The sequence below is a fragment of the Dermochelys coriacea genome, chromosome 5 (genome assembly GCF_009764565.3).
Source record: "Dermochelys coriacea isolate rDerCor1 chromosome 5, rDerCor1.pri.v4, whole genome shotgun sequence".
NCBI lineage: Eukaryota > Metazoa > Chordata > Testudines > Dermochelyidae > Dermochelys > Dermochelys coriacea.
This window is the reverse complement of record NC_050072.1, coordinates 71,394,457-71,422,216: the sequence shown is the minus strand read 5'-3', so window position 1 is coordinate 71,422,216 and position 27,760 is coordinate 71,394,457. Positions and strand designations below refer to the sequence as shown.

At 39.8% G+C, this 27,760-nt stretch overlaps 1 protein-coding gene across 1 annotated transcript in view; it reads right to left on the bottom strand.

The window, feature by feature from the left end:
* Nucleotides 1–9,420: 9,420 nt before the first annotated feature.
* Nucleotides 9,421–27,760, bottom strand: part of WDR36 (WD repeat domain 36) — a 70,333-nt gene continuing 51,993 nt past the window's right edge. Inside the window, exons 19-23 of the mRNA XM_038403307.2 lie at nucleotides 26,047–26,189; nucleotides 25,265–25,384; nucleotides 24,929–25,010; nucleotides 21,559–21,746; nucleotides 9,421–17,216 (exon numbers count right to left, since the gene is read on the bottom strand). Coding sequence (XP_038259235.1) covers nucleotides 17,067–17,216; nucleotides 21,559–21,746; nucleotides 24,929–25,010; nucleotides 25,265–25,384; nucleotides 26,047–26,189 — 683 coding nt within the window. The 3' untranslated portion in view covers nucleotides 9,421–17,066. The remainder of the gene's footprint in view (nucleotides 17,217–21,558; nucleotides 21,747–24,928; nucleotides 25,011–25,264; nucleotides 25,385–26,046; nucleotides 26,190–27,760) is intronic.

The following is a 27,760-nucleotide window of genomic DNA, read 5'->3' as shown; positions in this document are numbered from 1 at the left end:
GAGAACATTAAGTTTGCAAAGTCAAGCACTCAAAAGTTAAATGTCAGAATTTAGGCCCTTGGTGTATGATACACTTTTTAATGATATGATCATACGTTAGTCAAGAATCTTGGGTTCCATTCCAGGCTCTGGAGGGGAGTTTGTTCTTGGAAACTGCTGAAATGTTTTGGCTGAAACTTTAAGAATTCTGCCAGAGGTAGACACACAGCATGGAAAATTTCAGTCCAAATGATTAAAGTTTGACAAAGGTATAAGCAACTGAAAACATAATGGAAAAAGTGTCAGACAATCTTAATAATAGGTTGTATTAACAGCCCTGTGTATAAAAAACATTCTGAAAAAGCCAGGACATTAACAAAAACACATCTTGTGATGTTTACTCTTCTCTCTCCACAACTATTCATTATTCCTTGTTGTGTAAGGTTTAATATAAAGGTCAATCGTACAGCCAACTGAAGTCAAAGGGAGTTTTGCCATTAACTTCTATAGGGGCAGAATCAAGTCCTTGGATTATAAATTCTCCAGGGCAGGAACCTTTTCTTGTTATTTATGCCTAACTCTAGGAGCTGCTGAAAGCCTCTTACAAGTGCTGAGGTTGTCTTCTATTCCTATTGCAGCACAGAATGGGTCCTTTTTCCTGTAGTAGGAACAACAGAACACAATCTGACTTGAGTAAAAACAGGCCCTAAATGTTTGACTGGTCATGCAACTAAGACAGTGAGTAATGCCAATATGGTACTATTTATGTTTTCCCTGAACACGCACAATAATACTGCTTGTGCTGGTGAAGGGAGAAGGCTTTTCTGAAGATAGCTTAGGACGTCAGATGGACAGCAGGAGAAGACCTAGGGAATTACTGGAAACTCATGGATAAAATGACTGGATGGCTTTCATTACAAAAGTACTAGCATTCCAATTCGGGAATCAGACTAATTTGGAAGCAGAAAGAAGGTGTAAGTATGTACCCAGTTTAACAATGCAGAAAACATCCACACCATCCGATCTTAATCTGTCATGAAGGTAGTGTTAGCTAGTAGTTACAGCAAGGTACTTGGAGTTAGGATTTTATAGTTCTATTCCTGTCGCCCCCCGCTTTGTTGTGTGAGTTTCAGTAAGTCATTTAGCCTCTCTGTTTTCCTATGTGTAAAATCTAATAATGCTTTAGCCTACCTTTGTGAGGCTAAATTTAGGCATTAGTTTGTAAAGTGCCTTGAAATCTTTGGGCGAAATATACAGTAAGTGGAAATTACTGCTATTACCACCATTGAGTGAGCACTGCTAAGATTTAGAATTAGCTCATCACAACTTGGTCACTAACTGAACAATAGGAAGAGTGTGCATCTGTTTCTTGGGTCAGTCTCTCAGCAGATAGACAGTCCCTCAGCATAATTGTTAGTTTGAATTCTGGAGTCACCATCATAGTTTGTCACTCCAAAAACCACAGCCAAGACCTGGTGTTGTCACTTGTCTCAAATATTTCCTCGGAGTACAGGATATCGATGGCTCTCCACATTCGAGATCAGTCCTGAACTTCCACTTGGTCACATTGAGCAAGAGTGGGGGTAGCAAAGACCGGTGACAATTTAAAGTACACCAATGTATTCATTTCAGGTCAGTATCTGGGAAGTTGTTCTGATGGAACCAAGATCAGCAGCATTTCATCCCTCTGTGGCCTTCACAGCGGTATTATGGGGTAAGAGATTTTCAACTGCAAAGCTCTTTGCAGACTTCAGACTCATAGATGGTGGAATGTGTCCATACACTGGTCATCTTTGATCATGCCCCTGTTTTTGTCTCTCCTTTTTACTGAAAGCATCCCACCTCCCCAATGGTGATGCAGTCCCTCGAAGGCATAGGGACTGTGTGGGAGTTGGTTTCAAAGTCCCTGTGATGATCCTCCTGGATCGATTAAGTTCAGAATCAATTATACGTGCCTGGGTTAAGAGCAACCATACTGAGGGATGGGACTAGTTGCTTGGAGTGTTTTGGGGTCAGCTCCCCATTTTCGGTTGGCCAGTATATAAGGTCTGGCATTCACCTTTTCAGCTTATTGAGGTGCACTTTGAATGTCGGCCTTTGGTCTAATGTGAGCCTCAGATACAGTCCTTGAGCACTATAAACACTCAGTGTATCATGCCATGATGTCTGGAATTTTTGCTTGGCTTGATGAGGTTTCAGGTGGAAGGCACGCACTTGTGTCTTGCCAGGGTTTGCATTCAGGAATCAAGTGGAATAGTATTTTCCAAGTACACTCAGGTAGCCAGTTAAAATACTCTCCATGTCCTAAAATCTTTCCGAATGGGTGGCAACACAAAGCTCATCTGCACAAATTAATCTCTGCATGTTGGGGAATGCTGGGTGGTCATTTGTATAGACATTAAACAGCACGAGTGACAGAACTGAACTGTGGGACAATCCATTCTGTTGAGTACATCAACTTTTCTGACCCTCCATCGTGACAAAGAAACATCACTTTTCAAGCAGGGAGGAGATTACCTGGAACATCTTGCTATTTCTCAAAATTCATCCCAATTTCAGTAGAAGTACATGATGGTTCACAGTGTCATAAGCAGCGGACATCAACAAACACAGCTCCTGTAATTTTCAGGTTTCAAAGACATCTGATGTATTGAGTCGAGTTTACAGTTTGGTCACAGCATCAACCAACCTGGTTTCTGTCCAGGGACATCATCAGTCAGCTGTCCTTCCACTACTAGTGCTACTCCACCAGTTATTTGCTCAAATAGCTTGTTAGTTGAGCCGAGTAAAGATATTGGGCAGTAACTCTTTGCAGAGTTAAGGTCTTTATGTGGCCTGCGTAGTGCAACCACTTTGGCCAGTCTCCACAGACTGGGTATCTGTATTGTCTCTGTGAAGAGTCAAAGAAGTCAAACAGCCATTTCTGTGCTCTCATCTAGTGTACTAATAATTCATCAGCTATACCATTGAGTCCAGCTGCCTTTCCATATTATAGGGTTTTCATGGCTACTGCCAGCTCCTCAGTGTTGAGCTGCTCATTGAGAGACTTTGCTGTCTCTGAGGAGTGAGACAAGTTCCTTCTTGACTTGTTTCATTCTGTGCTTTGTGGGTGGTTTTGCCATTTAGGAGGCGTAGGCATGCAACTAGGTTGGGAGAAACTACAATGATGTGCTTTGTTTGGTTCTTGTTCTTCAGGGTTCAGCTTGCAAATGGCGGTCCATGCTTTTTTACTCTTCTGGCACAGGTTTGTTGTTTCAATCAGCTCCCTCCAGTGGCGGCAGCACCACTCCTATCCACTCTCTCTCTCTCAAGCATTTCCTCAAGCCTAGTGATTTCTTCACTGAAGGGATCCAGGTCAAACATTTCTGATTATCATCTCTTATATTGTTGGCTTGTCTGTTTTGAAAGCCCAAGTACATAGAAGATATGTTTATACTTACATCTGTGGCTAGCCCATGCCAGCTGACTTGGGCTCACATTGCTGTTTAATTGAGGTGTAGACTTCCAGGCTCAGGCTGCAGCCTGAGCTCTGGGATCCTCCCACCTCACAGGTCCTAGAGCCCAGGCTCCAGCCTGAGCCTGAATGTCTGAAATTAAACAGCCCTTTAGCCTGAGCTCTGCAAGCCTGAGTCAGCTGGCACAGGCCAGCCGCAGGTTTTTAATTGCAGTGTAGACATACCCATAGCGTCCGATATCCTCTAAGATAGTGGTTCTCAGCCCGGGGCCTGGGGCCCATGGGAGGAACATGAGCAGGTTTCAGAGGGTCCACCAAAACAAACCAGTGAGCAGGGTCAGCATTAGACTCACTGGGGCCCAGGGCAGAAAGCTAAATCCTGAGCTGCGCTGAAGCTAAAGCTCGAGCAACTTAGCTTTGCGGGGCCCCTGTCGTGTGAGGCCCTGGGCAACTGCTCCACTTGATACCCCTAATGCTGGCCCTGGCTTTTAATCTACTGAAAAAAACAGTTGTGACACAGGTGGAATTTTTATAGCATGTTGCAGGAGAGCTGCAGAAGGAAAAAGGTTGAGTACCACTGCCTTAGGGATGCGCTTTTGGGCAGTCTTCCAAGCCAGGGAGATAAATTCTCCACAGTGCTTGTGTGTGGGAGTAATATTACACATGGATTCATCTAATGCAAAGGTAAGCCTAGGAAGGCCTTTCTGAAACCGAATCTTGGCAGACAGTGCTTTCCTGAGTGGTACTGCAGCCTCTATTGTCACTTGCACTGGTCTATGCTGTGATTACTATCATGACCTCCCTTTTGGAGTTGCCTGCATTATCAGGGTCACAATGGCTAGGTTGGGATTATACCTCTTATTCCATTGTGAGTTTTGGAAGTTACATTCATACTTGAAGTCATAAAACAAAGTAAAGTTGTTTGTTGCTGCCCACTTCTCAGCTTCTTCCCCCTTGTTGTCATTGTTGGGGTATCCCCAAATGGTGTTATGACTGAAGTTGCCTATGCTAAGACATGGATTTCTTGCCGGAGAAAGTTGGCTGGCCATGGAAACTGTTCACCTCGTGGTTTGTAAACAGAAACTACTCCAATTTTATTGAGTTCAACCATGGTAAGAGAGACTATTTCTAGGGTAATTAAAGGGCTAATGGAACAAATAAGATTTTTCTTTACTCACCAATATTACTCTTAGCAGACACTTTCTCTTTTGTTTAAAGGAAGAAACATACCTAAACAATGCAAGAATAAAGTTCTGCTTAAAAGGAGGAACATAGATTAGAAAGTGCTGAGATGACCAGATGTGACTATAATGTTTTATTCATCCTTTGTGATTACTGGCTGTGTAAGTGGAAGCAGAGATAGGAATACAGTGAAAAATGTGATTATTGAGAATAATGGAAGGAATAATTGGAACCTCATTAATTAATACTAACAAACCTTATGCTCTTGATGTTGGAAAGATCATAATTATAACTCAGGGAATATCTGAAGATAAAATCCTTTTGGAAAAACAATTACTTACGATCTAAGTAATGGGGCTCACAGTGATGAGAAAGGAGAGAAATTGGATAATTCTAGAAAGCAACTATCAGCACATAAAAGGTTTACAATTTACCGTATTGAGAATATCTTTTCAGTTACAGATTTATGGAACTCTTCATCTGTGATCACCTTCTCTTTATTTTGATAGATTAGAAAAAGGCCTAAGAAAGAATAGGATTACCACTCCCTTCACTCTTCATTCATTCCAATTTGTATAAAACCTTTCATCATATAGGGTCATTTTAATAGATTCAAAGGACTGGAAGGGACGTCAAGAGGTCATCTAGTCCAGTCCCCTGCACTCATGGCAGGACTAAGTATTATCTAGAAGAATAATAAAGATGGTTATGTTGCTGAGAATATGTCAGTCTCCCCTTCTCTTTAATCCAATTGGTTGATTAACTCACTTTTTCCCCATTGCACATAAGTGCTGTCCTTTCTGAATTTATTTCTGAATTATTAGTTAAGATTCTAGGGGCTTTATACAGAACTGTCATCTTCATCAGATTACCCAGTTGCTTTTGTTTAAAATGATAGGAGTTTCCAAATCTCTTTAAAGTAGCACATTAGTATATTACGGAAAGCAGTAGAGAATTCACCCACACATTTATTATAAGAAAGAAACATTCTTCTAGTCCCTGTCAGTAGTGAGTCTTGGAGTACAGAAGAGATCTTCTGTCTTCAGTGGTTAGAGATCCTGTGCAGATCCTTCTTAACAGCAGGATATCATTTTAATTTACCAATCATGCAGATTGTCAGTTATTAAAAGCAAAGTTATTCAAAACTGTAGTAATTGTGAAATGTTCTCCAATACAATTAGACATTAACTCAACCCTTCTTGAATTGCTGACCATGCCACAGAAGTTTCCATGTTGATGACATCTGGCCCCTCAAATACACTTTTCCTCACCCTCACTTTGTTTGATCTACAGCCCTAATACAATTCTCCCACTCACTAAAAGTGCCATTCACTCGACTTGGTCTTCGCCAAGTATTGCTCTTCCTCTGATTCCTAGGTTGCTGAGATCCCCCTCTACCACCACCACCTGGGGACTTTCAACATAGTTCACTAGCCACCCTGCTGCCCCGACATGCCCTGTCATTCAGCCTTTCTGTGACATTCAGTCCATCAATGCTAATGACTTTTCAACTCAACTTCAATGACTGAGTCCTGTCTTCCCCTTCTTCCATTAGTATGTTGTGATTCTCTTCATGATTCATTCTCCTCCATCCTAGACTCCTTTGCCCCTCTCCCCCATCACAAGATCTGCCTGCCAAACCCATGTTCTGGTTTACACCCAACATCCACTTCTCCACCTTGCTCTTGCACTGTGGAGCATCTCTGATGTAAATCCTGTGACCGAGCTGATTTCCTCCACTACAATTTGTTTGCTTTTCCTTCAGTTCTGCCAACTTCCAAGCTAAACAATAACACTTCTCTAACTTAATTGAATCCCATGTCCTCAGTCCCAGCACCTTTTTGCCATCTTTGACTCACTATTCAAACACTCCCCTCCTTCTGCCTCCACTTTTCTCTGCGCCAAGAATCTCGCTGATCTTCCCACTCCTCTTAGCTTGCCTTCCCATTCCCCTCCTACAACGCTCATCTCCTTCTATCACAGGTAAAGGTTTCTCGCTTGCTCACCTCCTTTAACCCCTCCATTTACCCCTATGACTCCATCCCATCTCCTGTTCACCCTCATCCTCTCCCTTACTCTTCCCGTAACCTCTCACTCTCCTTTGACTCTTTCCCCTCACAATACAAGTATTGTCTAGTCTCTGTCTTAACACAACCTTTGACCTCAATTGCCACTCCACCTACCGCCCCGTCTCCGTTTCATCTTTGAGCTCATTGAACATGCTGTTTACAATCATTGTCTGCAGTTCCTCTCCAATTCCACCCTGGATCCTTTCCACTATGTCTTCTGCCTCTCACACTCCACTGAAACTACTTTTGCCAAAGTTTCTAATGACCTCTTCCTAGCTAAAGCTCAGAACCAATACTCCATACTCATCCTCCTTGACCCATCAGCCATTTTGGACTATGCTGTTTTCTTGAAATCTTGTTCTCTCTTGGCTTTCATGAATCTGTGCTCTTCTGATTCTCTTACAGCCTCCCTATTCACTACTTCAGCATGTCCTTTGGAGGATCTGCCTCATCATCCTCTCCAACTTTCTGTGGGAGTTCCATAAGGCTCCATCTTTGTTCCTCTCTTTCCCTCTACACCTTAGTCTCATTCAGAAACACAAAAATTACACTGACTCCTCACAGATCTACTTCTACTGCAAACCTGTCTTCTGCTGTCCACACAAAAATTTCAGTTTGTCTCTCTGACATCCCTTTGCAGATATCTACCCATCAGCTCAAAGTCAACATGGCTAAAACAGAGCTGTTAGGTGGAAGCAGACAGCTTTTTGGGAAAGCCATTCTCTATCCACCATCCGGTCTTATTCAGGCCTATTACCTTGGCATCATTTTTGACATGGACTTTTCTCTCAATACAAAATTAATATGGCACACATTAAATAGATTGAAAGCTGTCTGACAGACCTCAGAAAGTACTTGTAAATGGGAAGTCATCATTTAGCAAGTGTGTTTCTGTGATATTTAACATTTTTAATCAATAACCTGGAAGGAAATAAAATCATTACTAAGTTTACCCACCAATTTCTGTCATTTGCAATCAGCTGAACATGGTCTCCTAAAGTGATGCTGTGGTCAAAAGGGCTAATGTGATCTTTAAAATGTATAAAGAAGGGAATTTCAGAGATATGGAGTTAAGAGTGCTCCATACAAGTCCATGGGAATGCTAGCTGCTCAGTATCTTTGAAAATAAAGTCCCTTTAAAAAAAAAAATCTCTGCCAATGATAAAAGCCTTATCCTGTTTCAATGTACTTTGATTTTATGATTACTGGTGCTTACATTTTTCTTTGTTTGGCATTTACCCGTGTCTGTCCATCTTGTTTTAATTATGATAGCTTTCAGCTTTTTCAAAATAGATTCCCCTTCCCCTCCATCCATCTTCTCAAGCAATTTATGTTCAAAATGAACCACAAAATGAATGAATAAAGGTTGCCAGACAATAATTACCTTTGTTTTCTAGCATAGGACCATTTTATACACTCACAAATGCCACATCATGCTGTAATGGTGGGCTGCTCACCACTCTGGCGCCTCCTGTTGGTTGTCTTGGGAATTAGCTCTGTACGGTAGCGTGCCCTCTTCAGGTGGTGCCTCACCACCATCACTCCTGCTCTAGGACCCACATCTCTCCAAGGACTACTGCGTCCACTTCTGCAACACAGCCATGGGGCCGTGCCATGCACTGTGCCCCCTCCCCCCCGTCGGACCTGCAGTCCGCTGTTCAGCCACTTCCCTTAGTAGCTACTGCAGCAAATTGTCTGGCCACTTCCTCGTGGCCCCAGCATCCTCTTCACCCTTGCCTCAGGGCCTAAGTCTGCAAACTCCAGCAGCCAGCTAGGAGCGCTCTCTTACTCCCCCAGTTCCTGCTACAGCACTGCTCTGTCCAGGGTGCTGGCAGTTGTCTCAGCCCTCCAGAGAGGGTCCATCCTCCCTGGGCTCCCAGCAGAGAACTGCCGTCCTCTGCCCTGCAGCTCCCTTTTTTATATGGGCCTACTTGACCCTGATAGGCTGTCTCCAGCACAGCCTCTCTAGGGCTGCTTTTAACCCCTTTTCTGTCAGTGAGAGGCAGCCACCCCATCACATATGCTATTTCCGATTGTTAGCATCCTTATTGCCATTTGTTGCCAAAAACATCTTTCAGCGTGTGGGAATTTGGATGACTTGTATTCTGTAATTATATGGAGTTGACAGGGAGTACCATTATCTTTTGAATAATGCATCACCATTGGTGCACATCACTCTAAAGTAGTAGATCAATGAAATAATTAGCACAGCAACACCTCTATAATATATTTTTGTAATACGTGATTAAAGCAACAACTCATTCTTATACTATATCAAGATAAAAGCAAATATCACTTGATGACATATTGTGAGTCCAAGACTACATAACGGTAAATTGGACAACTGACCTCTCTCACTCATACGGATTCAATGATTTTCATGCCCTGTGCCTCTGGACTCTAGGAACATAAACTAGCATGATTTGTCTTATGAAGTCATTTTCTCTTATAGGTAGGAAGTTAGAAGCTGTTCCACCAACTATGTTACAAACATTTGGACAGAATGCTGCAAAAATAACCAGAAAAAGTGATCTCATTTAGGATCCAACAGTTTACAATACAATGTGGGAAGTTAGAATTCTGATGGAATAATTTTCTCTTGTTGGAGGGAGGGGTACATGGAACAGGATTTAACATGTTACCTTGGTCTCTAAAGAACTACCACTGTTGGGGTCCCAGTTCAACAAATGTTAATATATTTTTCAGTACAGATTTGGAAACAAACTCCCCCCCCCCAAATTGGGTAAATTTAGTGCTGCAAAAGGTGCTTGAATAGAAAGCACAACAGAGTGAAGTCATTTATCCACAAAGCAGGCACTGCATGGGCATTGGTCATGCAAGCTTATTCCTGTGACCTCATCACTTACCTAAAGTTGAGAGGGCAATTCAGTCTCCATGCATGTTCTATCCTTTCCATTTTTTGTAACTACCAACAAGTGTACCAATTAAGAACATAAGAGCAGCCATACTGGATCAGACCAATGTTCCAGCTAGAGGCCAATGCCAGGTGCTTCAGAGGGAATCAACAGAACAGGCCATCGTCAAAAGACCCATACCCTGTCATCCACTGCCAGCATCTGGCAATCAAATGCTAGGGACACCCTGAGCATGGGATTGCATCCCTGACCATCTTGGCTAATAGCCATTGATGGACCTATCCTCCATGAACTTATCTAATTCATTTTAGAACCCCGCTATAGTTTTGGCCTTTCCAACATCCCATGGCAATGAGTTCCACAGGCTGACTGTATGTTATGTGAAGAAGTACTTCCTTACGTTTGTTTTAAACCTGCTCCCTATTAAATTTGTTGGGTGACCCCTAGTTCTTGTGTTATATGAAGGCATAAATAAAACTTCATTATTCACTTTCTCCACACCATTCATGATTTTATAGACCTCTATCAAATCCTCTTAGTGATCTTTTTTCCCCCAAGATGAAAAGCCCCAGATTTATTAATTTCTCCTCATGTGGAAGCTGTTACATACCCTTAATCATTTTTTACACATTAGAATTGGAAAAGGCACAGAGAAGGGTATCTTTTTTTTAAATGAGGCAAGCAGAACTGCGTGCAGTATTCAGGGTTTGGGCATGCCATGAATTTGTGTAGGGGTATTATAATTTCTGACTTCTCTCTCCCTTTCCTAATACTTTTCTAACATTGTTAGCTTTTTTGACTCCTCCTGCACATTAAGCAGGTGGTTTCAGAGAACTCCCCAAGCTCTTTCTTGAATGGTAACAGCTAATTTAGATCCCATCATTTTGTACGTATAGTTGGGATTTTTCCAATGTGTAGTGCTTTGCATTTATCATTGCATTTCATGTGCCACTTTGTTGCCCAGTTACGCAGTTTTGTGAGATCCTTGGTACCTCTGCACAAGTCTGCTTTGGACTTAATTACTCAAGATAGTTTTGTATCATCTGCAAATTTTGCTACCTCACTGTTTATCCCCCCCCCCCCTTTCCAAATCATTTATGAAAAAGTTGAACAGCACTGGTCCCAGCACAGATCCCTACCACTATTTACCTCTCTCCATTCTGAAAAATGACCATTTATTTCTACCCCCTTTCCTGACTTAACCAGTTACTGATCCACAAGAGGACCTTCCCTCTTATCCCATGACTGCTTACTTTGGTGATGGACCTTGTCAAAGGCTTTCTGAAAGTCTAAGTACATTATATCCACTGGATCACTCTTGTCCACGTTCGTTGACCCCTTCAAATAACTCTAATAGATTGGAGTGATTTCCCTTTAGAAAAGCCATATTGACTCTTCCCTCAACAAGTTGTGTTAATCTGTATGTCTGATAATTTTGTTCTTCACTATAGTTTTTAATCAATTTGCGTGTTATTGCTTACTGACCTTTAAGTGCCAGGATTACCTCTGCAACCTTTTAAAAAAAATTGGTGTCACATTAGTTTCTACACCAGATGACTGGAGGATAGCTAATTTAAGTGATGGGTTACATACCAGAGTTATTAGTTCTGCAATTTCATATTTGAGACCTGGTGACTTATTACTGTTTGATTTATCAATTTATCTCCTCTATTGAGACTTCAATCTGGGACAGTTTCTCAGATTTTTCACTTAAAAACAATGGCTCAAGTGTGGTAAATTTGGTCCATCACGCCTAATCATGACAATACTATTCAAAGAGTGGTTTGCTGGCACTCTTAGGAAAATATGTAGCAACCAGTGATCACATCTGATTATTATAATTTGCTATCCCACTTAGAAAATGATGAGCCAAATGCCGTGCTGATTTTTCTCCAAAATTCTCTGTTGTGTTTTATGACTCATTCATAAGTATCAATTCATTTCAAGTCAGCAGAGGCTCTTGTTTAATCTCTCAAGAGAAACCTGTTCACTCCCATTTAGCACCATATTGAAAAGCATGTGTCAAGGAACATCGAAAGTAGTAGCAATTTATAATGACCCAGGTCCACTGCAACCCCTATCTTAAAAACTAAACAAGAGGACATAAACTGAGGTGTTGACAACAGGGAAAAGGAAAGGTAGAGGTGATTAATAAGGTGGAAGCAGAAGAGTGATGAGAATCAGATTATTTAATTTACACAACTAAAGGGTTTTAGCCAAATCACAACCCTGAAAAATCAAAATAAATAATCAAGCATTATTTTGGGCATGCACAAGATGTTTCACAGGAAACACCCCTTCACACAGGTGACAAATGCCACGCCGATACTACAGCTGCTGTGGCAGTGGAGCTGTAGCAGAAACAATTCCTACATCAACAAAAGGTGTTTTTTATGTTGATGTAGTTTATTTACTTCTCTGGAGGTAACTCTTGTGTGGACCTACCTCTGTCTACACCAAGAGCTAGTTCAACCTAACTACTCAGTAGATAGGTCAGTCAATCTAATTTTAAAGCGTACACCAGACCCGAGGTACATACGTAGCTGCAATGACTCCTGAACTCCACAGCAAGCTGGATCTAAATTCTGGAGCAAAGACTCTGGCTTCTATAGTACTGTGGCACAGGAGACTAAGATTTTAATGCAGCTGTTGCACAACTTTAAAAGCAGTTTTTTCCTAATGAATTAAATATTAAAATATGCACTATAATCAGGTCAGTGGCCTGATGTTTTAATATTAATGTCTTATGTCTCCTTATGAATTTTGAAAAAAGTAAATGAATTGACAACTCAAATCGACTGCACAGAAATTCTCAGGATGGAAGCTGTTACACTGTGAAAGATGCCACAACTGATGATGATATGGGGAAGCTTGGGACAAGTATATTAGCTGGATGTTTGTGCTAAATTGATCAACAATGAAAGAGACAGTACTGACTTTTAGACTGACTTCCTTAGATTTCAGTGTGAAAATTCCAGAGTGTGAATGGGGCAGTGCACAACTCTGAACTCATTTGAGGCTGTAAGAAGAATCACGAAGATGACACTATCACATCTATTTCACATTTTTAGGTTGCCTTCATACTCAGGAGGCTAGAGACTTTTTTTTTTTTTTTTTTTTTCAAATAAGCACTTAGATTCTGAAGTGTAATTTTCCATCCAGGTGTATTTTGAAGCAAACTCCACAGTTATGGAACCGTAGAGTACACTAGATCCTGACCAATCACATCAGTTCTTTTCCAGGACCAGACCCTCACACAATATTCACTCTTTCCATCCAGCCTGAAAAATTGTGTTAATAACTACATGAATCAACCAAAGTAGGCACAACCTGTAGAAGCAAGCAAGCACTGCCTCAAACAAATGCTTTAGTGAGCATCACTTAAAAACCCCAAACACCCAAAAGGCAGATTGGAAGAAGGCTGACTTTTATGGCTTTTTGGTGAAATATACTTTGTTTAAATGAATTTAGCATCCAAATGCTAAAGCCCAAGGTCAAAGCAAAGCACAGTCAATCATGGATTGGAGCCGAAAGTCAGAGTCCCAAATGCAAGAGCCAAGGGTCGAGAGTTAGAGCCAGGAATCAGCCAAGGGTCAGAAGTTGGACTACCTGAAGTCAGAGAAGGCAAAAGTCGGGCTAGTTCCAAGACAGGAGCAAGGCTAGAACAAGGCTGGGCACAGGGCAGAGTCCAGGCTGGAGCAGCACAGGAACATGGCTTGAAGCAAAAACAAAAGACAGGGAGGCAGAGAATCCATGGGCATGTGCATTGAGCTGTCACTGATCCTCTGCAGCTGCTGGGTTTAAGAGTAAGCCACATGACCACCTTAGCCAATCAGCTGGTTCTGCTGTGGCTCAGATGCACTTGTTGGCTGCCTGACAACTGGGCAGGTGCAACTGCAGGCCCAGGTAATTTAGATTACCAACAAAGACATGAAAATATCCCATTCCTTTTGCTGCTGCTGTTTTGAGCCATCATCCGCTCCCTCACTTTTGTTTTTTAAGTATGTCTAAGTAAAATACAGGTTCACTGTTGTACATCTATTTCAGCAGCTGTATTGCCATTGTTCTAATGATGTTCCACTGACACATTCAGTTGCACACTGTAATATTAAAGGTTTCAGAGTAGCAGCCATGTTCGTCTGCATAAGCAAAAACAATGAGGAATCCTTGTGGCATCTTAGAGACTAACCAATTTATTTGGGCATAAGCTTTTGTGGGCTAAAACCCACTTCATCAGTTGCACTAAGGGAAAAATACACTAAACAGAATATATATTGTAGCACATGAAAAGATGGCAGTTGCCTTACCAAGTGTGTGTGTATGGGGGGGGGGGGGGTCAGTGCTAACAAGCCAATTCAATTAAAAAGGTGGAAGTGGTAATATTATAGTTAGATGTACTGGTACTTTTGGCAGCAAGAAAGAAAATATTTTAAACCTTTTCTGCCATTTTTTCCGTTTTAAAAAGATTTATTTCTTCTCATTAACCTTTAGAGACAAAGCTCTTTCAAGTGGATTGCCCCCGGCAACAGTCATTTTAATGGCTTCCAAGGCAGACCAGGTTGTCTTTCTCCAGGGAGATGGAATAGCAACCAGTCTGAAACCCTACCCACATAAAGGAATCATGGAAGTGATTATGCAGGAGGAATAAGGTACTTCCAGGGTTGTTGTAGGATGGCAGGTCTCTTTCCAAAAAGAAACGGAAGATCAGCAGTTCATAGAGTTGAAATACTAATCAGGAAGGGGACGGAGACTGAATGAGGAGCAATTGGGCCAAGCATACTTCTCTTCATTGCTATTTAAGGATTAATTGTTTCAATCAAATTCAGGTAGAGATGGATTGCACATACTAATGTTTCTATACCTAGCCCACAAATGTGTCCACAATTAAGTCTCCCCACGATGAGTAATAAGAAAGGCCTTTGGTTTCTAATTTACATTTCTTTCAATACTTCAGAGTTAGCTATTTTTGCTCTACTATTAGTTATTGGACATATCATCTTACACTGCTGCAACATTACTAGGCTGAGATATCAGTTGAGTGATTTAACACAATTCAGTTAAGTATGCAAAAGCCTAACTATGGAGTTCCATTGCAATTCTACTTAATCTTTTTTGAAGTAGAGTTTAAATTCCTGCTGTATAATCCTATCAACTATTTCTAGACATTTCTAAGTAACCAAACACATATTTTGAGATAAAACACAACTAGCATAACTAAAAACTGGGGTTGATCTTGCAACTTGCTGACCTCCTATTTGCCAATAACAATAAAAGTGAGCTGAGGACATTCATCGCATTTCAGGAAGTACTCCACATCTTGCAGGATTACTTATACCAAGACCCCATGTCTGTATCAGAATATATGGCCAGATTTCAATTATAAATAGGAAATGTGAAAGAATACTTGAAAAAAATCAGTTTCTCTCTCAGGCAAGATTTTATGTTTCTTTAACAGCTTGGCAGAACACAATGCAGTGCACAGAATTCAGCTTCTGTGCTGCTTTTCACATTCAGAGTTCATTACCTGTTGCACAGGAAATACCAAAATCTGGTTGTGGCCCATAAAAAGCATCTGTTCACCATGGGTTTTTAGTAAAAGTTGGAAATTACTGTTACATATAGAAATATTTGTGGTACACTTGTACATTTTTAAGTGAAATTCACCCAGATACCAGTGCAGAGGTCAATTCTTTTTTTAAAAATCCCAAATAAGAGCAGCCGTATTTCTTCAAATATCTCCTGACAGCCAATTTATTTTGTAGAAGTTATACCTTCTGAAGTATGAACACTACACCCTCTCCCGGCTGAAGGAAGGGATGCTTTGACATTTGGCAGCATTTCAGAACACAGAGGAGAAAAATATCAGCTGAATTTTGTAAAATATTTACATTTGTTTTTTTCGACTCATTTTTGCAACCCCCCCCCCCCCGAAAGTTTAATGCAGAGCTTGCATCAGGTAACATAGCACACTTTGATAAATAAGCACGAGCTGCTCTAGAACAGATTACTTAAAAAGAAAACAATGAAACTGAGGTTTGTGGTTATAGTGGAATGAAAAAAGTTATGCATATATGGCAATTAATCAGTTTACTTCTGTTTCATACTTACGGTGTCATATGGTATACATGTAAGGTTAGAATTTTGGCACAGAAATTTTGCATAAATTTCACAGCAGAGATGTGGGAAAAAAATTTATGGCAAGGCCAGGGGGCGCTGAAAGGTGAGGCCTGGGACTGGAGGGGTGTTGGAGAGTGAACTCACACTCGCCCCAAAGCACTGGCTCCTGTTCTGCAGGGCTGGTCCCAGCTCCCTCCTTTGGGCATTGCAACCTGGTGACTGGGATCGCAACGCCACGCAGGTTTGGCTCATCTGTTCCTCCACAGATGGAGATAGAGGGATGGACGGGCCAAACCTGAGTGGCGCTGCACCCTCGTGCGCAGGTCACAACACCACTCTGTTTCATGGACTTTATTCAAATTCACAGTTTGAGACCTCCATGACAAAATCATAGCCCTAGGTGGGTACCAGCCCCTTCTAATCAGAAGTTTTTCTAAACTACATATACACACCAGCTACTCAGTGAGACAATGCTTCTATCTGTAGTGCATGAAACAGAATGAACTAACTAACTTGTCCAAAAGAAAAGCATTCTTGGGCTTCTAGAAATATTCTGAACCAGCAGCACTTGAAAGAGATCCTTTTAAAATTCAAGATTCTCTTTGAAAGAAAAACCAAGATACCTTTTTTACTGAGGGTAATATTCATTTGCATAGTTAACATTCAGTGCTGCTAACAATGAACATCAATCTGAACGATTTTATTCCCCATTATCACTAATGGAGTCTCATAAAATTTCAAACATGCAAATGAAATTTTTTTTACATTCTATCTTTGATGTTACAGCTGGCAATCTTTGCTTGAGTAAAAAGGATTGAATAAAAAGAACACAATTTACAAGAGTGTGAAAACAAACTAGTTTCTTCAAATTGGCTCTAGCAAGCACTTAGTCATGACAATGACAATTTGGCTTCAAGGAGATGTGCAGTTTCTGTATCACTATTTTAGTTCACAGTTAACATTTGTTAAAGTAATGGCTTTTTTTAAGCTACAGCAAAGTCTAACACAAAGTATTTTCTATACACAGACTGGCAGGTTTATTGCTTTCTCTCTCATAATTTGCTGCCCCATTATATGTTTTTGGACATGATACTATAGCTTTGCTACGCTATATTTGTCCTTAATGTTTATTCATCTCTAAAAATAATTTACATTGCCTCCAGTAGTCATTTAATGGGGCACGTTACATTTTTAAAATCTGTAAGTTCAATTTTTGACACTGAATTTAAATGAGAAATAAAAGTTAAATATTGAATTCTGTATTATTTAACTAAGACATATAAAAGCTGTATTGTTGGAATCAGAAACTTATCTGCAATGTAAAAAGTACCATCAAGCGGAGGGGATTTTTATCCAACATTAGCATTCTTAAATAGGAACAAAGGCACATTATAACAAAGCACTTTTCATATAATTTAACACACAAAGACTTTGATTGAAGAGAGTCTGTACATGGATCCAGGTTTCCTCTAGTTGGGTTGACACTTGGGTTATTTCTTCCAGCAAGACTGGCTCTGAAGAAAGGATTTTAAGGTGCAACTGAAATGAAGACAAGTAGTCAATTATTTAAATTCAAATGATCATACTTGGGGGGGGTGGAGGGGGTCAACTTTTCTATTTACCCCACATCTTCCTTTTGGTGATGCCCCAAGTAAAGTTATTTTCTTTTAATAAATTCAATTTAATGCTGTCTTTATTTTGTCAGACCCCTTTTACCATCAGTTATTCTACTACTACTACTATATATGTATTAGCTAGGAGAAGGCAGCAAATTTTCTGAAAACACAATGCCAAACCATATATATGAATGAAAAGATATGCTCATTACAGGTTTCAGAGTAGCAGCCGTGTTAGTCTGTATTCGCAAAAAGAAAAGGAGTACTTGTGGCACCTTAGAGACTAACAAATTTATTTGAGCATAAGCTTTCGTGAGCTACAGCTCACTTCATCGGATGCATTTGGTGGAAAATACAGAGGGGAGATTGATATACACACACACAGAGAACATGAAACAATGGGTTTATCATACACATTGTAAGGAGAGTGATCACTTAAGCCATTTCCAGCAGCGGGGGGGGGGGGGGGGAGGAGGAAAACCTTTCATGGTGAAAAGCAAAGTAGGCTATTTCCAGCAGTTAACAAGAATATCTGAGGAACAGTGGGGGGTGAGAAATAACATGGGGATAGTTTTACTTTGTGTAATGACTCATCCACTCCCAGTCTCTATTCAAGCCTAAATTAATTGTATCCAGTTTGCAAATTAATTCCAATTCAGCAGTCTCTCGCTGGAGTCTGTTTCTGAAGCTTTGTTGAAGGATAGCCACTCTTAGGTCTGTAATCGAGCGACCAGAGAGATTGAAGTGTTCTCCAACTGGTTTTTGAATGTTATAATTCTTGACGTCTGATTTGTGTCCATTCATTCTTTTACGTAGACACTGTCCAGTTTGACCAATGTACATGGCAGAGGGGCATTGCTGGCACATGATGGCATATATCACATTGGTAGATGCGCAGGTGAACGAGCCTCTGATAGTGTGGGGCTGATGTGATTAGGCCCTATGATGGTGTCCCCGAATAGATATGTGGACAGAGTTGGCAATGGGCTTTATTGCCAGGATAGGTTCCTGGGTTAGTGGTTCTGTTGTGTGGTTGCTGGTGAGTATTTGCTTCAGGTTGGGGGGCTGTCTGTAAGCAAAGACTGGCCTGTCTCCCAAGATCTGTGAGAGTGATGGGTCGTCCTTCAGGATATGTTGTAGATCCTTGATGATGCGTTGGAGAGGTTTTAGTTGGGGGCTGAAGGTGATGGCATTCTGTTATTTTCTTTGTTGGGCCTGTCCTGTAGTAGGTGATTTCTGGGTACTCTTCTGGCTCTGTCAATCTGTTTCTTCACTGCAGCAGTATTGCAGTGAGTATTGTAGTTGTAGGAATGCGCATTTGGATTGGAATTAATTTGCAAACTGGATACAATTAACTTAGGCTTGAATAGAGACTGGGAATGGATGAGTCATTACACAAAGTAAAACTATTTCTCCATGTTATTTCTCCCCCCCATCCCACCCCCCACTGTTCCTCAGATATTCTTGTTAACTGCTGGAAATAGCCTACCTTGCTTGTCACCATGAAAGGCCCCCCCCCCCCCCCCGCTGGTGATGGTTTATCTTAAGTGATCACTCTCCCTACAGTGTGTATGATAAAACCCATTGTTTCATGTTCTCTGTGTGTGTGTGTGTGGGTATATATCAATCTCCCCTCTGTATTTTCCACCAAATGCATCCGATGAAGTGAGCTATAGCTCACGAAAGCTTATGCTCTAATAAATTTGTTAGTCTCTAAGGTGCCACAAGTACTCCTTTTCTTTATGCTCATTACATACTCCCATCTTTTTCCCAGGGAGTAACTCTTCCTAAACATCCTGCATCACAGCCAGTCTCCCTCTGGCACAGACAGGCTGGATTCTGCACTCTGAAGCCAATCAGTATTGCTTATTCAAATGACCCTTTACCGACTAATGCAAAAAGAATGAAGTCAGGCACTCCCCTCTTATCTTGGGACTGAGCATAGTGACTTCACATAGTTAGCACATGTTGACCTGGAGCAAGGGACAGAGCTCAGAAACAAACTTTAATCCCACGCAGGGTAGCATACTGCACCACTACTATACTGTAGCCCATGTAGTCAATATGTAGCTATGGAATAGTCATAGTTATATAGTAAGTAAACAATAAAGGAGTAAGGAATGGATAGCAGAAACACAAGATACTGACTGGCCTAGCCCTATAAGGGTAGCTAAGCAGTTAGCATAAGTATAAGGCCTTATAGCCTGAGGAGGAGTTCCTCAATAAGTTAGTTTACTTATGTATGCTAACAGTGACCTTAAGTCACAAGATGGCACAAGGCTTTGTTTATTGTTTTGTAATAATCACAAATGTTGCAAACTACTGAAGATGCTAGTTTACACCAGCTGGGGATATTTTTATTTAGGGACATCAACAGATATCTGACCACAAGAATAGCATGTGTGTCAATTTGTTTACCATGATAATAAACTTGAGGTAAAAGAATTAATAACCTATGGAAGAATGGCACCACAGCATTAGTAGGGTGAGGAATTACAAATGAGGAAAAGGGGCTGAAATCCCTACTAACATTAGAAAAGCTGTATCCCAGCCTTTGCGCCTGCGGTGATATGCCAGGATGATGACCACTGGTGACAGTGATCATGGTGAGCAGGAAGATGACAATTAACACTTCAGATTGTTTTGCAAGAGATGGCATAAGTATATGGATGCTTAGCTCATTCTGTGTTATCTTTGCCAAGGTGGGTTACAGTGTTTGTGACTTTGCTAACCGTGTTAATAAAACTATTATAAATACAGTGTGATTTCCTAAGTCTGAGTGTTGCAACCGTACACATTGGGGCACCCAACTGAACAGTAATTCTGCTAATACTGAGCCTGATCTTGGGACAAGAACCTGCCAAATTTCAGAGTGCTAACTGGGAAAACTAAATCAGTAATGTAATCAATATACAATCAACACATCAGACAACAGTACCACTGGGCCAGCTGTTCGCTTTTCTTTATACCGTTAAATTTATCGGTCACACTGAGCTTGGAATTTCTGTTCTGCCTAAATTCTACAACAGGGCTCGGCAACCTTTCAGAAGTGGTGTGCCGAGTCTTCATTTATTCACTCTAATTTAAGGTTTCGCGTGTCAGTAATAAATTTTAACGTTTTTAGAAGGTCTCTTTCTATAAGTCTCTAATATATAACTAAACTATTATTGTATGTAAAGTAAATAAGGTTTTTAAAATGTTTAAGCAGCTTCATTTAAAAATTAAATTAAAATGCAGAGCCCCCGGAACTGGTGGCCAAAACCTGGGCAGTGTGAATGCCACTGAAAATCAGCTCGCGTGCCATAGGTTGCCTACCCCTGTTCTACAATATATTAGTGCTCAGGTATCACAGAAAGACAATTTTTCCCCCCTGTAGACTCTAAATAAAGAGTATGTTTGTATTTCTCTAGCCTAACTAATTTTAAATCGCTCCCTCTCCCTTAAATTTTAATCTCTGCAAGATTATTAAACTGCCTCAATTAAATGGAGACTCTCAGTGTGTGAATCTAAAGAGACAAAATTTTAAAAAGTTGTAACTAATTCCTTTCCTACACTATAGTACAATAAAAACAGTCTCTCTCAACTAGCACAATCTACACAGTCTATCATCATTAGAAAATAGCTTTAAGAACCATTTTACTAAAAAGCCACTTCCATTTAAAAGAGTGCCCGTTGCCATGATAAAGTATGACAACTTGGTATCAGAAGGGTAGCTGTTATGACAACTTGGTAATCTTCACACCTCCTGGAGTACATTCAACATTAACCCATTGGTGCTTAAGTCATAGTTTCTCAAAATCAGCAGGCTAAGATGCAAGCTGAAAACTACAACTCTCAGGGTGAAAAGAACAAATGCAATGAAATGTTTATAGGTAACAGTTATTTAACTACACTTTAAGTAACTGTTGGTTAAGAAAAAGCACTAAGTCATATTCGAATGGCAAATTGAAAAAAACACAAAATGAACATAAGCAATGAATTGTGTTCAAATGATTTTTAAAAAACTGCTAGTATGGTCTTTGCCACCATCTCTACTTTTTCATGCAAGTTGTTAAGACTACGGTCATGTAGGGTTATCATATCAGTCAATAGATACAGTAAATCATTTCGGTAAACCAGAATCTACCACCATAAAAGATAAATTCTTCAAAGCAGGTCTGTTTTTTGTTGGACAGATTTTATCTATTTTACAGAGCAATGTACCATTATGGTATAATAAGCCGCAGCAGCAGTAACAATAATTGTATCAAAATATATACAGTTACCTTTAAAAACAGTGCAAGATATGCCTGGGCCAACTCAAAGTCACACTTTGTGTTCAACATTGTCCCAATCAGTCTCAAAAAGCTTTTCATCACCTCTACAGAGCCACCAGCATCTGGAGCCAAGTCTCTTAGCTCTGTCTCAATACTAGATGGTCCCATTTCCTTTAGAATACTAAGTGGAGACTTATCTGTGTTCAAGCATTAAAAAAGAAACAGTTAAACATTTGTGATGAAGTGACACAGAAACACTCAATATGAAAAAAATATATTTCAAAATCTTTGAACTGCTATTTGGTGGCATTCTAGATGAGTCTCTCACTTGGGGTTTTTTCTGTTTGGTTTCTTCAGAATGTCATCTCTATCTGCAATTACTATTCCATCACATGTTGAGAGGAAGTACGTATCTGAATCTCATCACCAGTAGTAGGAGTTTGGCTCTCCCTAAGACTACCTACAGCATCTTCATGAACATTTTTTATGCCTTCTGACTTTGGTACCTTCAAAGTGTTGTACAGCTCATCATTAACAACTTAGTCTTACCATTAGCCACCATCTTATTAACCACTAATTAACCATTAATTCTTGGCATAAGAAAAAGTGAAGACTGCGACTTTCAAGCTGTTAATACAATATATACCAAGACATGTGAGTTGAATAGCACTTTGGTTGAGGCAAGCCTTTATTTAAGTAAGTAAAACATGGAATTATTTATTTAATCAAAGTTACATAATGCTTTTTCAAGTTATTACTTTTGCTAGTGATTAATTTCCCCCAGCATGGTGGCAGAAAGATGGCCACTTTGTAATTTTAAGTGTTCTTTCTCTTCATTACTCTTCTTGCCCAATTTCCAAATACTACAATCCAACCTGATTTTTGATACCTTTAGTTATGCTTCTTTTGAAACTCAGAAGTAAAAGCTGATGACAAGATAAACTTCTAATGCAACTGTTCATAAACTAGTAATCTTATACTGTTTGTATTCTGTTAGAGTTTGAGTTTCTGAAGTTACTGAGAAGAGACCATAACCTTCATTATATTGTTTCTAAAAAAAACTTTACCATCTAGAGTGTTATAGTAGCTACATATGAGGCAAGAACCACAAAACTACTTTTTATTTGTAAAAAAAAAAAAAAAAAGTCACATTAAAATAGTGCTGGTAAAATGCAGCATCTAATTTCCAGAGACATTCTTAAACAAAAAAAGCATACAAATATGCACCATATTTACAGAGTTAATATTCAGAGAATACTTGTAATTGTTCAAAAAGTTTTTACACTTGTCTATACAGTAGCTTTGAAAAGATCCAATATAGTGCTGTGTATTGAGATACTAAATGCACTGTATGAAATGTATACCAGTTTGTAACAGCTGATTATAGCAGTTCTTGTATACAAAATAGGATATAAAAAGTACCTAATTTTATCTCATGTTTTATCAAATCTATCACCAACTAGCACTATGGCAGGGAACGTTAAACCAAAAAGTGTCAGTCACCAAACGATAGAATATGCTACTTAAAACATACCTACTGACACCAGAGGAAGGGAGAAAAGATGGATAAATCTTGAGTCTACTAATTCTGATAGTTCCTTTAAACTAAAATCCTCAATTTTCTTAAAGCAGTAAGAAATAACCAGGCTGGGCAATAATGACCTCGGTAGAGGGGTGTGAGGAAATAGCCTTCTCCAAACCACTCCCATTCCCACCACCCAGTTGCACTGAGCCTGATTCCTTAGTCACTCCATACACAGAATTTCCTTTGAAATCTATGGAAATTCCACAAGCAAAGTGGCTGGAGGATCAAGCTCAGTACTTGGCTGGAAACAGTTTTCTGTAGAAACTTGCTGACAGGACAGCAGCACCTCTGTTTTTATACTGACAACTTTATCATTGCAACAGAACAATACAAACATATGGTAAGTGAAAATTAAGTTTGCAGACTATTTCAGAATGCAGCAAAATGGCACAGACTAAAAACGTGACAATTTCTTCATGCTTGTGATTTACTCTAGAACTTGATGTTGAGCTCTTTTTGCTGAACTTGGTCCTAAAACATGTATAGTTTGTTTTTTTAAAAAAAAAAAAAAAAAAAAAAAGAGAAGGATTTCTTTTGTTTTACTCTCCCACAATTCAAACTACTGAAAATTTTTCAATCAAACTTAAAAAGATAGCTTAGGACAGACAAAACATGAAAAATAATCCAAAATGTGAAAGTTGAGCGCATGTGAAAACAGGAGAAATTTTACAATGGAAGCCGCTCTGCAACCCTATCAGGGACTGCCTTACTTTAATTGCCAGTGTATGTTGTCTGCAAAATTTCATTTATACCCAATGTTAAATGTGAAACACATTCCTCCTTCATTTGAGTGACAGAATAAGCTGGCTCACTTCAGAAACCTTATTTGAAGGGTCTAAGAAGCAGCAGAAGAAATCTTAGTAAAGCTGGCTTACGAACAAGTCTCCAGTGACAACCTACTGATGTTCAAGTTCTGCTCTTTTTAATTAACAGTTGCTTCTAAAATCCTATTTTAAAAAGTGGCTCTGCAGAAGCACCATTTAAACAAGCAAATGAATCCACCAAGTATATGCATCTCTACAGATAATTCAAAGCATTTCAATTTCAAAATGCACCAACCAAGTGTTAAGTTACCCAAAGGATTATTTTTATAACCAATTATTTCTGTTTAAGCCTTATGTTTAAATTATCATGAAGAGATCACAAGCCTTAATTTGTCTGAAATATGGTGAGCAGGCCATTCACAATAAAAGTTAATAAAAAGGTATTGCTAAGCCCTGGTCTACACGGGGTGGGGGAGGGAACTGATCCAAGTTACGCAACTTCAGCTACGTGAATAAACGCAGCTGAAGTTGACATACTTAGACCTACTCACCGCGGTGTCTTCACTACGGTGAATCGATGGCTGCTGCTCCCCCATCAACTCTGCCTGTGCCTCTCGAGGCGCTGGAGTACAGGAGTTGACGGGAGAGTGCTCGGGGTTGATTTATCGCATCTAGACTAGATTTATCACTGGATCTATCGCTGCCTGAAGATCCGGTGGGTAGTGTAGACATACCCTAAGATAGTTCTAGAGAATCACCATCTTAAAAGCATCAGACATGCAGACATTACATTAAGCATTTACTGCCTGTCTCGCAGACCAGAGTCAGGTCATCATAAGTTTGAAGGTACTGCAGCATATTATCTTAAGAAGTCAGTCTCATTCTCTTATGTAGTGGTTATATTTTATTTATTTTTTAACTGTTTGCCTAGTGCCACCGTCTTTGGAAATATGATAGACCTCTTTTCTATGACATACTAATTCTTCATCAGAACTCAAACATTCATCCCAATATTAATAGTTTGACTTACACTCATTACTGCTCAAAGCTTCTTCAAGTTGAACGTAGAAATCAGATTTTTGTGCCAATACTCCGAGGTTTACTACCTTTGACTAAACAAAACAAAAAAAAGTCACACATCACTTGGAGCATATACCAATATACAATGTGTATATTTCACATCCTACAAAGATATTTTTCATGGATAGGAAAAAACTTTTGAGGAATCGGGATATAAATTTGTTTTATGTAACATTTGGCACTGAAAAACTGTTTTGACAAAATTTTATTCACAAGACTTTTAAAGTATGCCTTGGATATGCAGGGAAAAACAAAATATTCAAACTCTATTCAGTTTTATCTTTACCTGCTGTCCATCATTTTCTTGCTTAGCAGCAGCATATCGTGGTATGAGACCAGGAACTGTTGGGATGAAGAATGGAGCTGATTTGGAAACTTTTGGTGGCTCTCTTGGTTTATTCTTTTTCTGTTTAGACATTTGAATTAAAATCATGAGGTTTATCATAAAAAAGTTTTTGATTTTACAGGTTTAAAAAAGAAATCCTTATTGGGAAAATAATCAGGACTGTTAGAAAAACAAACACTTCTATATTTGGGAAATGTTTTATTGATTAACGTTAGGAAGACTCTTAAGAGTACACCTACAAAACTGTCCCAGGCATTATGAAACGCATTACGTATTTTCCGAATGAAAAATCCTAAAATAATATTGAAGACAGAGGGATGGTCTTTTGGACCAGCTCTTCTATGCTGGATGCAACACCATGGGGGGCATGTAAAGCTGCCTTTATACCTCTTTTCATTCACCTCCCTTCCAGGCACTGGTCTGGTGGCACAACGTAGAGCAGATTCATAGAGGTGTTTAAACTGGTCTGACTGGAAAGTGCCCTCAAACAGGCCAGTGTAGTGGCCATAGTGGCTGAGGTAGTGATGCAAGAGTCCTTATGCAATTCCTATACCACCCAGGGAGTCCCTCCACTCCAGAGGAGTCCTAAGGCAACTGGTTAAGTCAGCTGTCTGTCTTGTGCTACCAGAACTATCTAAAGTAGGTACGAAAGGACCACAAGTTCTGGCCCAGAAGCCACAATAATAAAAGCTTTTCACTATGAGGTGTGCATGTAATATTACCTTGATAACATCAAGATTGAGGAGGTTTTTCCATCTTGATTCAGACAGTGATGACAAGGTCACTAGCTGCTCTTCCAACTGCGCTGGTGAATTATAGTCAATCATTTCATTGCTTGTTTCTTCATCTCCTGTGATGTCCACATCTTTCAGAGACAAATTTCATTTATAAACACATGTAAACCAAAACAAGTTGTATCAGCACTGATGTATGACATTTACATGAAAATATATTTGAGTTCTAGAGATAATTTTAAATACTTTGTTGAAATATTAAATTTTATTTAATACAATGATAAACTAATATAGGTAATCTAGAATCAGGGAAACCTGAAAAGGTTAAAAAAATTGTTCAAGTATCAGTCTGACCAAATTTAATTTGAGATCAGCTGCATTAGATCAAAATAAAGTTAATTTGACAGTTTTTTCTAGTTTCTTGACTACTATTAACATTTTTACAGGATGAACAAAAATATTAGACTCAAATATTTGATGTTACTAACTATGTAATATATTCACAGGTTTCAGAGTAGCAGCCGTGTTAGTCTGTATTCGCAAAAAGAAAAGGAGTACTTGTGGCACCTTAGAGACTAACAAATTTATTAGAGCATAAGCTTTCGTGAGCTACAGCTCACTTCATCGGATGCATTTGGTGGAAAAAACAGAGGAGAGATTTATATCACCAGCAACCACACACCACACAACAGAACCACTAACCCAGGAACCTATCCTTGCAACAAAGCCCGTTGCCAACTCTGTCCACATATCTATTCAGGGGATACCATCATAGGGCCTAATCACATCAGCCACACTATCAGAGGCTCGTTCACCTGCGCATCTACCAATGTGATATATGCCATCATGTGCCAGCAATGCCCCTCTGCCATGTACATTGGCCAAACTGGACAGTCTCTACGTAAAAGAATGAATGGACACAAATCAGACGTCAAGAATTATAACATTCAAAAACCAGTTGGAGAACACTTCAATCTCTCTGGTCACTCGATCACAGATCTGAGAGTGGCTATCCTTCAACAAAAAAGCTTCAGAAACAGACTCCAACGAGAGACTGCTGAATTGGAATTAATTTGCAAACTGGATACAATTAACTTAGGCTTGAATAGAGACTGGGAATGGATGAGTCATTACACAAAGTAAAACTATTTCCCCATGGTATTTCTCCTTCCCACCCCACCCCCCACTGTTCCTCTGATATTCTTGTTAACTGCTGGAATTAGCCTACCTGCTTGTCACCATGAAAGGTTTTCCTCCTTCCCCCCCCTGCTGTTGGTGATGGCTTATCTTAAGTGATCACTCTCCTTACAGTGTGTATGATAAACCCATTGTTTCATGTTCTCTGTGTGTGTGTATATAAATCTCTCCTCTGTTTTTTCCACCAAATGCATCCGATGAAGTGAGCTGTAGCTCACGAAAGCTTATGCTCTAATAAATTTGTTCGTCTCTAAGGTGCCACAAGTACTCCTTTTCTTTTTATGTAATATATTAAACAACAAAAGCGCTTGGCTAGCACAGTTACATGTGCCTTTCAGAGTAGCTGTTGATGATCCAAATATATATTATGGCAGCAAACTCATTTATGATCTCTGTGTGTGGAGAAGCAGACAGGGACAACCGAGAGAAGGGGAAGGGAAATGTTTACTAATTATGGGACTCTGCTGATAATCTTTAGACTCTATTCATCTACTGAAGCGTGTAC